This window comes from Notothenia rossii, assembly GCF_949606895.1.
Source record: "Notothenia rossii genome assembly, chromosome: 8".
In the NCBI taxonomy this organism is placed as follows: Eukaryota; Metazoa; Chordata; class Actinopteri; order Perciformes; family Nototheniidae; genus Notothenia; species Notothenia rossii.
Genome location: NC_136906.1, coordinates 68,551,536 through 68,565,978, shown reverse-complemented (window position 1 = coordinate 68,565,978; position 14,443 = coordinate 68,551,536). Strand labels below are relative to the sequence as shown.

The 14,443-nt window shown below is 45.8% G+C and overlaps 2 protein-coding genes across 3 annotated transcripts in view; both read right to left on the bottom strand.

Annotated features, from left to right (window-relative positions):
- epm2a (EPM2A glucan phosphatase, laforin) overlaps positions 1-1,182 on the bottom strand; it is a 6,879-nt gene extending 5,697 nt beyond the window's left edge. Inside the window, exon 1 of one of the 2 annotated variants that reach the window (XM_079645988.1) lies at positions 690-1,182. In XM_079645988.1, the coding sequence (XP_079502114.1) occupies positions 690-936 (247 nt within the window). In that variant the 5' untranslated portion in view covers positions 937-1,182. Of the gene's footprint in view, positions 1-323; positions 450-689 lie in introns of those variants that run through there. The other variant, XM_079645991.1, reaches the window with a different exon arrangement.
- A 263-nt stretch (positions 1,183-1,445) lies between these two features.
- Positions 1,446-14,092, bottom strand: LOC307016718 (hydroperoxide isomerase ALOXE3-like). The gene is made up of 15 exons (XM_079645982.1): positions 13,885-14,092; positions 12,790-12,951; positions 11,776-11,980; positions 11,581-11,662; positions 11,361-11,483; positions 11,107-11,210; positions 10,593-10,765; positions 10,294-10,437; positions 9,964-10,167; positions 8,917-9,003; positions 8,605-8,771; positions 8,368-8,489; positions 8,161-8,261; positions 2,204-2,374; positions 1,446-2,078 (listed from the first exon to the last, which is right to left on the bottom strand). The coding sequence occupies exons 1-15, from the start codon at positions 14,065-14,067 to the stop codon at positions 1,899-1,901; spliced, it is 2,208 nt and encodes a 735-aa protein (XP_079502108.1). The 5' UTR covers positions 14,068-14,092; the 3' UTR covers positions 1,446-1,898.
- Between the last annotated feature and the right edge of the window lie 351 nt (positions 14,093-14,443).

The window sequence follows — 14,443 nt, the reverse complement described above, 5'->3', positions numbered from 1 at the left end:
AGGAGGAGACAGCCACGGCCATTGCCGTTCGAAAGCGCTGGAGACACTGTAGTACATATGCCAGGCCTGTAGGTAGCGATGTAGTCTGCCACAAAAGCAGCGAAGAAGACTTCTCAGATTCAGCCGTTGCAAAAACAGGGCTAAAAAAAGAGCAAATAGAGCGAAATGAGGCATGGCTAAAATGCAAGATCTGTTTGGTATTTTGAAAAATATACTTCGCAGACATGTTTTATATAGGTATGGCCCTACAATATATTATTCAAATATAGCATGATAGGTACACTTTAAATTATCTCTGTTACAACATTAAAAATATTGCTTACCTGTTAATGCTTTAAAAAATAACAATCCAGTTGTTATCAGTCTTTTTACTTTTGAGTGTGCCCTATGTAATGTTATAAATAAAGTATAGGTATATGAGATATAAATGGGAAAGCAGGAATTGTAACGTAACAATTGCTAACAACTGCTCTAAAATCCACGAGCCACTGAGCGTTTATTAAATAAAAAGGCTTTGCTATACCGCCATCATGTGGCAGCAAGAATACATTACAAACTAACAAAACATGGCGGAGATGTTTACCTTCGATGGGACTGACATTAAATATGTTTTTAATATGTATTACTTGTCAACAATCTAATTTGGCACGCTACTGAATTGGAAGCACTATCCGAATGATGATGTATACCTTCCCAGATATAAGTCCCTCTCACTCTTTTGACGAACTTGAACCACAATGTGTCTTCGTACGGCTCTGCCAGCTGCATGTCGCCGGTCCACAGACACGGTTCAAGGGTGGACAGGAGCTTCTGAGAGGCTGTCATCGGAACCGCTGCGCTCAAGTCCCATTGGCCCATTTCCTCACGCGAACCCAAAACAAAGACCTTTACATCCGAAGACTCCGGAGTCAGAATGACAGCGAACCTAAACAACATTGTGGCAGCTTTAATTCTGTGACACGTCCGCAAAACCGTAAAATGTGTCGAGTGAGTTATTAGGCTCTTATATTAAGTCCGCGCGGACACATTTATGGTATGGTGTAGTCTAAAAATACCCGGACTGTGTTTTGAAAAAGGGTGGTTTGCAATGCATCAAAGAGGAGTTAGAAAGAATGAAGTCCCACTCTGTCAGAATAACTGCGCACCATACATCAGTCAAATAAAAGTGAACTCGACAAAATAGAGCTCACAGTAGATCTACAAATGTGGTGGATAGAAAGAGGGATATGGAATTTCATTGCATTTCACTGGTAGATGTGTTTGTTATTTCTGCTATTTGATTATATGAATACAATTGACTAGATCGATAGATGCAATTTCGAAGAAATTTAATAAAATATATATTTTCTGATTACAAACATGTATTAAAACGCAGAAGTTTAATGTACTTATTCTTTGTCCTCATTCGCTATATGAAAAGGAAAAAAGTACATAAAAGACAAGCATAAGTTAAATAGTTTTTTTATTAATTGTTAATGGAGAAAAAGAAAGAGGAACCTTGTTTGAAATCATCTTGACTAGGGGGACCCACAGTGAAATGCAGCTACCCAGAGCTGCATTTCATATCCATTAAGAAAGTCTGATACAACAAAATACACTTAATGTAGATAAAATAAACATTCACCCTATGTTTTTGTATCGTTTTGCCTGTAATCGATAAATATGGGCCAGAGCAATGTTTAAGCCATTAACTCCTGTGTTAGTCAGTTTAGTTTCTGCTCAGCATCACACAACCAAGATATACTCTAGTCCTCCCTTACCAGTATGCAACAACTTACTAATTATCCATTACATCTCATCTATCTGCCCCAGCTATTATACACTACATTAAAAGTATAACTGAACTCCCAGCATGCAAACTAGGTGAGGAGAAATACATGATACACTCGCAGATCTGCTTAAATAGAAACACTGTTCTCTATCTCTGCAGGGTCCAAGTATGTGTAGGGTAGTTCAAGATTTGAGTTTCTTGATGTTATTGCTTCACTGAGGTACGACAATTCTGCTTGGAATTCCTTTATCATCTGCTTAGGCTCAGGCTCATCAAATCGTTCCTCTGGGTATGTTCCCAAGGGAATCTGCCAAAAGGACAAAATCAGGAAACAAAATTAGACTGACAAAGCAAAGTTAATGGTAAAAAAGAGAAAAACATTAAAATCAGGATAGGACATCCTTCTGTAAGTATTTATGACGCCAAACTTACATAGTCTGTGTATCTGTCTGAAAGCAACCAACTCACTGCTGCTAACTCGACTGTATCGCCAACATTCGGGAGGGTCTCCAGGATCGTCTTCATGCTTGACTGCCCCTTAGTGGTTGGAGGAGGTTTGCGCAGAAGTAGCGTGCCGTTGGGGGCCCAGGAGTTGTAGTCATACTAAATTATGAAAAAAAAACATAGAAAAAAAGGCAACCTTTACTCAATTGTAATACTAAGCTAATGTCCTGCAAACGGAATGTTATTGTAAAGGAAACTAAAGCAGTTGGCTGGTCTGCCAAACTTATACTTGATCAATACATATTGTAGCGTTCACAGATGGAGTCGGAAACAGGCTTCCAGTTATTAGGCTTTAATAACTCTTATTTTCTAGATGATCACAGGTACAGGGATAGCTTATGGGTTCAACCTCACACCCTCTCTCACTCCACTCACACACACACTCCTATTTATAGCCCAGACTACGTCACAACTTCCCGCCCTCCCCCGTCTGCTCCCCCAACCACAGGCCCGCACCTAGACCAGCATCACTGTGCAGCTCTGTGATTGGCAGAGAGACGGGGGATGCCTGAGTGAAACCCTCAGCATCCTATCAGGGTTGCTACACTACCCCCCCCCCACTACAAAGTTTCTAGCTCACGAGGAACAAACAAAACCCAGCACAACTCTACAACTACACACTGAACTTTAACTAGGAAGATCTGGGTGGACTACAATCCCTTCCAGTGAGACCAGGGCGCATTCTTGCCCTCTACCGTAATCCAGGGGTCTCACTAAAAAAACTTTACCAACACACAAAGTCTCTGAAACGACCCGGGGGTCGTGACTGCCTTCTCGGCAGGGGGACTGGGGTGGCCGGTTCCGGCCCAGGCGGGGAAAGGGGAAAGAAAATGGGGGGACACTCAGTCCCTGAGGAGGCACTGCTGCTCCGCTCGCCGGGAGACCTGAGTGAGGATGTTGCAGGGCCGGCTGTGGGTCCCGGTGTTCCTGGGGCCTATGGGGAAGCGACTCCTCGGTACGGAGCCAACCTGTCTCTGTGGAGAACCACTTTTCTCCCCCTTGATGGCAGCTGCACCCTGTAAACCACTTCCCCCACCCTCTCCAGTACTCTGCACGGACCAACCCACTGGCTGTCCAGTTTTGGGCACCGGCCTTTCTTGCGTTGGGGGCTGTAGACCCAAACCAGCTCCCCTGCACGGAAATGCTGCCCTCTTGTCCGGGTGTCGTAGTTCTGCTTTTGTCTCACCCCAGCACTTTTCTGCTGATCACGGGCAAAGGCGTGAGCAGAATCAAGGCGGTCCTGAAGTCTCCTGGCGTACTCAGGCCCTGAAGTCGTGTCCAGGGAATCCGGTGGCTGACCAAACGCCAAAACAGCCGGGGTTCGTAGCTCTCTCCCCAACATGAGGAGGGCAGGAGAACAGGCTGAGGACTCCTGGACTGCAGAGCGACATGCCATGAGCACCAGGGGCAGATGCTCGTCCCAGTCGCGCTGATGCTGAGATGTGAGGATGGCCAGCTGTTGTCCCATGGTGCGATGGAATCTCTCGACTAGTCCGTCGCTCTGAGATCGCAAGGGGGAGGTGCGTGTTTTGTGTGTGCACATGGAGGCAAACACCCGGGACTCGAAATTTCTCCCCTGGTCACTGTGCAGGGTCTCCGGTACTCCAAACCGGCTGAACATGCCGGCCACCAAGGTATCTGTGACGGTCTCTGCTTCTTGATCAGGGAGGGCATACGCCTCTGGCCATTTTGTGAAATAGTCTATGGCCGTGAGCACGTAGCGGTTACCCCTGTTCGACAAAGGCAGAGGACCCACCACATCAACCGCTACTCTCTCCATCGGGGCCCCCACGGGAAACTGTTGCAGTGGAGCATGGGAACGACCAGGCGGACCCTTCCGAGCCATACACGGGTCACAGCGGCGACAGAAGTCTTCGACATCCCTCCGGCACTGCCCCCAGTAGCAGCCCTGACGAAGGCGCCGGAGTGTCTTAGTGACGCCAAAGTGCCCAGAACCTCCCGTTCCATGCATGGCCTTGAGTACGGCCTCTTGCAGACCCCTCGGGACCACCACTTGCCACCTCTTCTCCCCCGTTGCTGGCTCCTTCCACGCCCACTGTAGCACGCCCTGACACAGGCGTAGAGCCTCAAACTGCGACCACAGCCCCTTGGTCGCTTTAGAGAGCACGGCCACTTCCTCCCACGGTGGCCGCTGCTGCGACTCGACCCACTGCAGTACAGGCTGTAGAACAGCGTCCAGCTCCTGCTGTTGCTTCCACTCGGCCCCGTCCACTGACCGGAGCTCCCGGCAGACAACCTCTTCCACTTGCCTCGCTGCCGCACAGACGACGTCCTCCTCCTGCAACTCTTTTTCACGAGTCTCTCTCCTCTCGCAGTAGTGGCATCCGCTAGCAGCACACGGGCGGCGGGAGAGAGCATCCGCATTTGTGTGGCTCACCCCCACCCGGTGCTCCACCCTGAAGTTGAAGGCTTGGAGCTCTTCTATCCACCTGGCGACCTGCCCTTCGGGCTCTTTGAACGTCATGAGCCACTGTAATGCAGAGTGATCCGTCCTCAACGTGAACGCCTGATCACACAGGTAGTATTTAAAGTGCCTGATGGACAGCACCACTGCCAAAAGTTCCCTGCGAGTGACACAGTATTGTCGATCTGCTTTGTTGAACGCCCGGCTGAAGTGCCACCACCCGCTCCCCCTCTGATTTAGTCTGGGAGAGTACTCCACCTACACCCACACCGCTAGCGTCTGTGTCCAGGGTGAACGGCAGACTGGGGATGGCTGGGAAGAGAACCGGGGACTCACTCAAGGCACGCCGAAGGCTGTCAAACGCTGCTTGACATTGCTCCGACCAGAGGAAATCCCTGTCCTTCTGCCGCAGCTGGAATAGGGGTGCAGCCGTGCAAGCAAAACCCCGTACAAACTTCCTGTAGTACGAAGCCAGGCCCAGGAAGCTCTTCAGCTGTTTCTGGTTGCGAGGATTTGGCCAGCCTGCACTTTGTCTTGCAGGGTGCCGATGCCCTCAACCCCCACTTTGTGGCCCAGGAAAGTGACCTCTCTCTGCATGAAATGACACTTATCTGGATGTAGCTTCAAAGCAGCGGCTCTGATCCTTTCCAGCACCACTCGTAGCAATCCTAGGGCCGCCTCGAACGAGCTGCCATGCACCAGGATGTTGTCCAGGTAAACCAAGCACTGCTGGCGGGGAATCTCCGACAGCAACCTGTCCAGCAACCGCTCAAAGTTGGCCGGGGCATTACAAAGCCCAAAACTGAGGACCTTGAACTGCCATAGTCCCCGGCCGGTACAGAAAGCCGTTTTTGGTCTAGCCTCTGGGGCCAGAGGAACTTGGTAATACCCACTGCGGAGGTCCAAGGAAGAGAACCATGACGACCCTGCAACCAGGTCCAGGGACTCATCGATGCGGGGAAGGGGGTATGAATCCTTTTTAGTGACCCCGTTCACCGGTCTGTAGTCTGGGCACAGCCGCCAGCCACCTGTCTTCTTCGGGACCATGACTACCGGAACGGCCCACGGGCTGTCGGAGGGCTCGATGATGTCTGCCCGCAGCATGCTTTGCACTGCCTCGTCGCAAGCCTGCTGACGAGTTAGGGGAAGACGGCGCGGGCGAGACTTGATGGGACGCGCGTCCCCTGTATCAATCTCGTGTTCTACCAGATGCGTTCGGCCCACCTCCTCCTCCTTCATGGCAAAACTGCCCTGGAACTCTAGCATTAGCTGCCACAATTACTCTTGCTGCTCTGGATTTAGGCCGCCACAGTTCTTCCTCCACACCTCCAATACTGCAGACGGAGCCTCTTCCACCCCAGTCTGGGGTAACTGAGGCGGGGCTGTGATCGGGTGGCACCGTCCGGGGGTGACCGGTGCGGAACTGTCCAGAGTGGGCGCCACCGTGGATACGGGAAAGGAGGTAGGATTTTCCTCCGTTCCTAGAGTATTCACAGTGTGTGTAGGGGGTCTCCCCGCAGGTTCAGCAGGGACGTGGATACGGGTCATAGTGATCACCGGCCCCCCATGGATACTCACTGTGCCTACTAGAAAATCCAGACGGCAGCCAGGCGCCCTCAAAAAGTCCAGACCCAGAATACACGGGTCCTGTACCTCCGCTATCCACACGGGGTGCTGCACTTCAACTCCCCCCGCCGACACCGTCAGCAAGCCTCTTCCTTTCATAAGTGCCAGCTCTCCTGTGACTTTGCGGAGACGCACTGCTGTCGGCTCCAACATAGTCCCACCGGGCCACACCTCTGGTCTCACTATGGTTACTGTAGAGCCTGTGTCCACCAGTGCAGTGCAGGGCACCCCTTCCACAGCGACAGGGACATAACAGGAATCCCCACCACCAGCACGGCCCACCGCGACGACAGGCTCCAAGCCTGTGCCGTCATCTTCTTCAGGAAGGCGTAGCATCTGGCTCCCCCGGCTGTGCTGCCGGGCTCCTACCTCTGATGTCTGTGTTGATGACAATAAAACGGTGGTTTGGTTGAGGGGTTTTTGGGCTTGGCTCCGCATCTTCCCCTTTATGCGGACCCCCCGTCATTTCCCTGGGTCCGGCGTGCCTTGGGGCAGTCTCTGGCCAAATGTCCCGGCTGACCACACCCCCAGCAGACCCTGGTACTTGTTCCAGCGTGTTGGCTGCAAAGAAACAGCCCTTATCATTTCCGTCATCTCGGTAACCCATGCAGGCTTCTCCTCCCTGCAGCTCTTCACAGCCGGTGATACCGGCCCTCCGTTGCTCCTCGCAGCTACACTCCACACATCCTCTCTCTCCACAGCCATCTCCAAGGCCGCCTGCAAGGACTGCGGATGCTGCAGCTGTACCTCAACCCTCAATTCCACAGGGAGGAGAGCCCTGATGAACTGATCACGGGCCAGCTCACTCTGCACTCCGGGCGGCATGTGCGCGTACGCCCGCCGCGTCAGGCTCTCCACATCATTAGCCAGCGCACGCAGCGCCTCCCCAGACTTCCTACAGCTGTCACTCTATTTGTTCCGGAGCAGCTCTGGCGGGAAACACTGTCCAAACCGCCTCTTCAAAGCCCCCGCTAACGCTTCATAGTTGTGCCGGTCCTCAGGGCTAAGCAGCAGCAGACATGACAGAGCCTCATCTGTGACGCACAAAGCTAGCTGTAGTGCTTTAGTCTCTACTGACCACCCCCCGGCATGTGCAAGCAGTTCAAATTGAGCATGGAAAGCCTCCCAGTCAGCCTTACCCGAGTACTTGGGTGTCTTCACGGACACGGCGGCTGCTACCGGTTGATGGGCGCCGCCATTGTTGTCTACATCCCGCTCAGTTTTGGCGCGAAACACAGCTGAAGATGGTGACATTCCCGCGTCTCTAGCCATCCTCACCGCCGACTCCCTCAGGCACTCTCTCGCCTCTCGTGCCTTCACAAACTCCCCACCCATGTCCTTCGACCACCCGCATGCTCCTTCTTCCTCTCCATCCCTACTTTCCTGCTTCACTCCCATCTTGTTGAACTTTTCCATCTCCGCTAGCTCACCTGCTAGCTCCGTGACGCAGTTACGAACACCCGTCCGGATAGACGTCCTCCGTTCGAAAAGTCACTTCTGACACCAATGTAGCGTTCACAGATGGAGTCGGAAACAGGCTTCCAGTTATTAGGCTTTAATAACTCTTATTTTCTAGATGATCACAGGTACAGGGATAGCTTGTGGGTTCAACCTCACACACTCTCTCACTCCACTCACACACACACTCCTATTTATAACCCAGACTACGTCACAGCTTCCCGCCCTCCCCCGTCTGCTCCCTCAACCACAGGCCCGCACCTAGACCAGCATCACTGTGCAGCTCTGTGATTGGCAGAGAGACGGGGGATGCCTGAGTGACACCCTCAGCATCCTATCAGGGTCGCTACAATATTCTAACGCCCCAACTATTTACCTGCCCACTGTTTACGGCAGCATGTTGAACCGTCGTTGTGAAGATCGCCATGGTTGTGAACTTGACCACTTCCTCGACAGTATGAAAGGCTGCTGGAAACCCTATTGGCAGCACAATATGTTCATAAGTCAATCACTATGTGCATTAAAATATACTATTATAATATGTTTCATATTTACAAATGACTTCAGAATATGGGACAAATACCTGCGGCTTTGTTTCCTAAGAAGCCATGTGTGAAGACCTCACTGATCCAGTCCTGCAGCTCAGTGTCTTTATGAACCTCACTGTCTGAGGGATAATAGTGCTCCACTACCGCCTTCACAAAGCTGGCAAACACAAAACAGTTGTATTTTTAATAATATGAGCTTCTGAGAAAGTCTCTAATGGTGTTTGTACAATGAATCACTGTGGACAGTCACAATATTTATGAATAGGTAAAACCTTTGGATGATGTTCCACAGCTTCAGGCCATCATCTCTGTAGTAAAAGTTGGGGATAGACTCCAATCCTCGTGCAGCGATGTTCTCCGGCAGACAGAGGGAGCTGTAGGTCATTTCAGAGAGATCCCTTCTCATGAGCTCTATTAGTCCAACAAATCCAAGTGAACTCTAACAAATCAAAAATACACATACCATCAGACAAGTTTTTCGACATCAAATTAGAAACTATCCAAAAAACAGAATTTAAGTTGCAAGGTGTGGTATGATAACATTTGTATTTACATTCACAAATATGTATTTGAAAAAGCCTTACATTACTTAAAACCCCATCAGGTCCTAATAGATTTAGGCGCCCTCTAGTGTTGATGTGAAGAGTGTGCCGGAAGTGTGGAAACAGCAGCTGAACAGAGGAAAACAATATTAAAGTCAAAGTAAAATGCTTGATTCAGCAGACAACAGGCAGAACATCAGTGTAAATGAAGGAAGCAATAAGCAAACACAACTGAAATCATGCTTTCTTTAAGTGCTTTGACTTCTTTGAAAATATATAACCATGATAATTATAAAGTGCTTGGACTCCAACAAGTTAAGTATCACTTTCTTTTTGTTATAAAAATTTGAGTTCTTCAATAAATACAAAATAATGGCTCAAAACCAGTTTCCAAAGAAGATCTAGAAAGAATTGGGAGGGATGAAACCCTCTTTAATGGTCACACATGCAGAGCACACAGCACACACAGTGAATGTGTCATCTGCTTTTAACCCATCCTAGTACCAGGAGTCTAGTACTAGGAACAGTGCGCAGCTATTGTACAGCGCCCGGGGAAATGGAAGTAACAAAAAAATACTATGAAAAGTAAGTGAATGACAAATAACAAAATGATCTACAAGTACAATCAAATATACAAAAACAGTGAGACAAATACACACATTTAATACACAAATGAAAGTTGTGTTTCATGCGTCAAACGATGTGTTTTGGGATGTGTGCAACATCTTCACGGATACCTCTCACCCCAGTCACAACCTGTTTGCACTTCTGGTATCTGGCAAGCGTTTCAAAAAGGCCTTTTTTAGAGTAGAGTCGTTTTTTTGGGAATTCACATGTTGAGTTACGTTAATCTCAGCATAGTCACATACTTTGCATTCAACCTCGCAAAGTAATGGGGTTTAATCAAGGAAACTTGTTTGCACGCATGCCTCTTTATTTTTGAACATTTCCTGTCTCAGCTTTACTATTAACCATCTCTAGTATAGACATAATATACCTGAAAATCAATCAATAGAAATTCTAAGCATTATTTCAGATCAAGGGAATACAAAAAACCTGCACTACCTCTGTTGTGTGGAGTACTTATACCTTGTACATTGGGTGAATCACAGGGAAGCTGCGGAGAGCTGCAATAGCGAAGACCTCTGCCAGAAAGTGAGTCCTCATGAAGTGATGGACTGATTCGTGATCCATGCAATCTGCATTTTTAATGAACATCTTGGCTAGCAGCCAGTCAGTTTCTGGGTCGCTGGGCAGGAAGATGGGGTTCTTCTCAGATGGTTGTTGATTCAACTGGAAATTGATAAAAAAAATAGATTAACTTTCCCTTCACGATACCTTAAAGAATGTTTTCCATAGAGTGACCATGGTAAAGACCTATAACATTACATGCTGGCTTTTAAATGGATTTTACAGTACCTGTATTGCAATTGGCATCAGTTTGTTTTCTGGGTTCACGTTGAGCAAACAGAGACCAGCAGTCACATGCAGAGGTTCACCATTATAGGCTGCAGGGGGAATTCCATCCATCTTCTTCTGGTCATAAAGGAACATATTGCCTTTCTGGAAAGACATAAGAAAGAAATGTTTAAGACGTCATCGAGAGATATCACAGAATTGTAATAAGTCAAGGAAGTATGACAGAGGGATAGTAAATGGACAAATCATGATTCCGAAACAAAGATTACCATCCATTTCAAGTTAATCTTCATTCATACCTCCATTTCCTTCTGCAGAGAGCTTCCCTCTTCCAGGAACGGCTTCACCATTTCCTCTGTGACCGGGAAGTTTGTGGGAAGCTCTGAGCAGCGCTTGATAACACCGGGGTTGACTCCATTCAGGAACTGATATCCATAGAAGTCATCTTCCATCCAGTGGTCTGCAACATACTCTGGAAGAATAGCAATTGATATATAAAAAATATACCAACATTATATATTCGGTTTAACACGAATAACAATTGGTTCATTTAATAATTAATATAATTTTTCTAAAATGTTTTGGGGTTTTTCAGGTTCAACATAATCATCATTCTTATTGACTGTAAAGCAAAAATGTTGGTCATGTATTTAAATAATTGTTACTTTTACTGAAATACTTAACTTTGTAGAAAACAAATAATTGTACAAAACAGGAAAAACATCTACTGAATATCTATCTGTTGTTATGAAAACATAACATAGATGGGGTGAGTTACACTGACAACTGGTAAATGGGATAAAAAGAACATACCTGACATTGTTGTCTTTTTACACCAGAATATTTTTTTGATGTCTTCAATGCTTTCCCATTGTGCAGTAGATCCTTGCAGCCCCTTAACCTTGAGTTCAATACCACTGAAGTAAAACAAGGAACAATTAGAACACAGGAATAAACAACATACAGAAATGAATTGCAATGTACCTTTTCCCTCAATATTTAAAAGTCTAGAGAATAGAGCTGTATTGTAATTAACATATACACATCTATTTAATATATTGACCCACATCGTAGCTTTTGAGTAACGGATGTCAGCTGTTCTGGAATCGGAGAAGCGGATTTCAGCTGGGAACTCAGACACGTCATTGAAACTGTTGATGTGGGGTAGTCCTTCAGCCATAATCTTCCATCTATTAAAAAAAACAAAGTTACCCAAAAGCACAAAGACATTTCTACAGATAAACTTTGGCGACAAACGGTAGCTCTACTGCTCACATGGAAACTTACTCGAACAAGCTCTTTTTGAGCATCAGCTCATTCTTCCTGTGGTCAATCAACAAGGGGTGATCCTCCTCAAAAACTTTCATTGCTGAGACATGAAAACAACATTATAGCAGTCAAATTTAAATGTACAAAGCCAACGAGATGTAGAAAAAACAGTTAATATGTATGAATCAGTTATTTTGGGACATTGATGCAGACCTCTCCCTCCTCTCAGCTCCACAATTTCTCCCCTGCCAATCCATCTGTAGCAGGGGTAAAGAATGACATCTCCTTCTGGAGTCGTCACCACCATTTTGGAGAAGTACCACTCATCTTCTGGGAGACATAAATACTGGTCCTTCTCAACCTTAACCAGCAGAAGTTTGCCCAGAGAAAAACTGGTTTTCACGGTGTAGCTCCCTGTCTTGGAATAAGAATTATAATTGTTATTATATTAATATATACTATTATAATTTTAAAAAAGCAATATCTGCTAAAAAGTCTCAGTCACAGACTATTTGTGCATATTGAAACCAAGCTACAGCCTCCTACAACGGTGTAGTCTGCAAAGTCAAAGCTTCCTTATGGTAAACTCAAACAGAATATACAGTTAATGTATATATTGCCATTTAAAATATAATACAGTTTAACACTGCGGCAGCGGGGTGTGGTTTGAAAGAAAAGCATGTCGTAACCTGGTTCTGTTCTGTTATGCAGTAGGCGGGATCCTGGAAGGTCGCCAAAGGACCTGTGAAGTTTCCCACCCGGGCAACGTTTGAGACCCGCGCATATTATTGTTTGGAGTTAATAAACGCCTGTGTTTCACCAACCTGCTCTTTCCGTCCTGATTTGAACCCTGTGTGAGCGGAGAGGCTCACAAACACATATTATGATGTATTGCACATTGAAACTGAGATATTTGGGACAACGTAATGAAGGAAAGCATTTTAAGTGTAAGCCTCAGCCAAAACCAGATTATCCTTTAAAAAAGTGTGACTTAAAAAAAAGTGAAATGTATAATTTAACGGTACCATAAATGTGAAAGACCATTAGATTGTGTTTATATCATTTCTGCATATTGAGAGTAAGAGTTATAGCAGTTAACGTCACATAGATCACACGTTGAAGTAGGATTTGTGAATTCTAAATGATGACTTAAATCTAAAGTGCTTACTTGATGATGCAATCTGTTATTTACAGACAGGTGCAGATGTTTAACTGGGTTGTACTTACTGCCCCTCTTTGAAAGTCGATGCCATAGTTGTCCATCAAAGTTCGCTCACTCTGCTCCTCAGTTCCAAATAAGGTGACATACATGTAGTCCGATGTTCCTGCATATTGCATGTCACCCGTTGTCATCTCTAACTTGTACTCAGCCATGGTTACCTGTGGATACTGTTTGGAAAAATATACACATTTGAGTCTCTTAATTTACAGAATGAAGGCTCCAATATGCAGCAAAACAAAACAATGCTGACACTGCCTGTCCATTGTGAACCTTCTTTCATGAAAACATTGTATTAACTTAAAAGTGGGTGTTTCTCCCCAAACAATGCTTCTATCCAAACATTTTGTTTTTCAAAAAAAAAAACACTGAGCCGACAGACAGCCCAAATGTTTGATTACAATGTACCAATACACACAAGATAACATTATGTTCAAATGGCAAACACAACATTACATAGTAGAGCTCTATTATAGCATTATAGCATTCATCTCACGATCATAAAGAAAGCTGCCTGTTTACACTGTTCTTTAGCCCAAAGTTAAATACTATATAATAATACACCAAGTGTTCATCTACTGCTTTATTTCCTAGTGTATGATGTATTTAGATTGTCTAAATATTAAGAAAAGTGAAGAGTCATACTATATTTAAAAGGCGCAAAACATATTGATGGCCTTTGATGTTTTTGTACATACTTTAATTGAGCTGTGGGATCATCAAAAGAGAGATGACAATCACTAAACTAGAAGAACTACTAAGATGCAAGCTCCTCCAGCCTGATTTTCTACCTTTTTGTTGTATCTCTGGTTTTCAATGGTTTGAGGGCAAGGAGCATTACATTCACAAAACCAGTCATTATGGCACCAACACATTGGGACTTTAGAAGAAGTGTTGGACAAGCAGTTTCACAGAGATAAAAAAACTGACGTCTAACTATAGGATGCGCGGCATAGTCACATTTGAAGGACTTAAACATTTATATGATAGCCAGTACAAATTGAGGGTGACCTCATCACCCAAAAGAACATTCAAATCCCAAAAAAACTCAATTCTACTACTTTTTTCTAAATTGACATTAATTCTAAAAATGTAATATTTACCTGTCCACGGTTCCCTGGAGAATGCGAAGCTGATGACGTGAAGACCACTGTAGTGAAAACCTGGATAATTTCCTCCACAGTCTGAAGGCTTGAAGGAAATCCTGTCAAGAATGTTTGGTGAGCTAAAACAAGAATGCTGAGACAACAGTTACGTCTCAACATGCATACATCCTGCTCATGCATCCTGGTAGCGGCAGCCCGAGGCACACATGATGACAACATTTCACTAGTTAGTCTGAACTTGCTGCACAGAAACAGCTTGTGATACACGTTTCTTATGCAGCACGGTTTGTGTTGAGTTGTTTGCCACATAAAATGCTGCTACAGTTTCTACTAACCTCCCTCTGCTCATTCTGACCGGACTTAAGAAAAGACGCAAATTTGATAGTGTTAAGTCTTTGTTAGATTAATAATTGTATTCGATGACCATAAAAACCGTAGCCGTTATACTGTACTAAAGGTGATATCGGAAGTTGCTGAATATAATCTATAGGGTAACAAAGCAATGGAGTAAAAGTCTAATTTTACTAAACACCTGTGCCTCAACTTTCCTTCAACC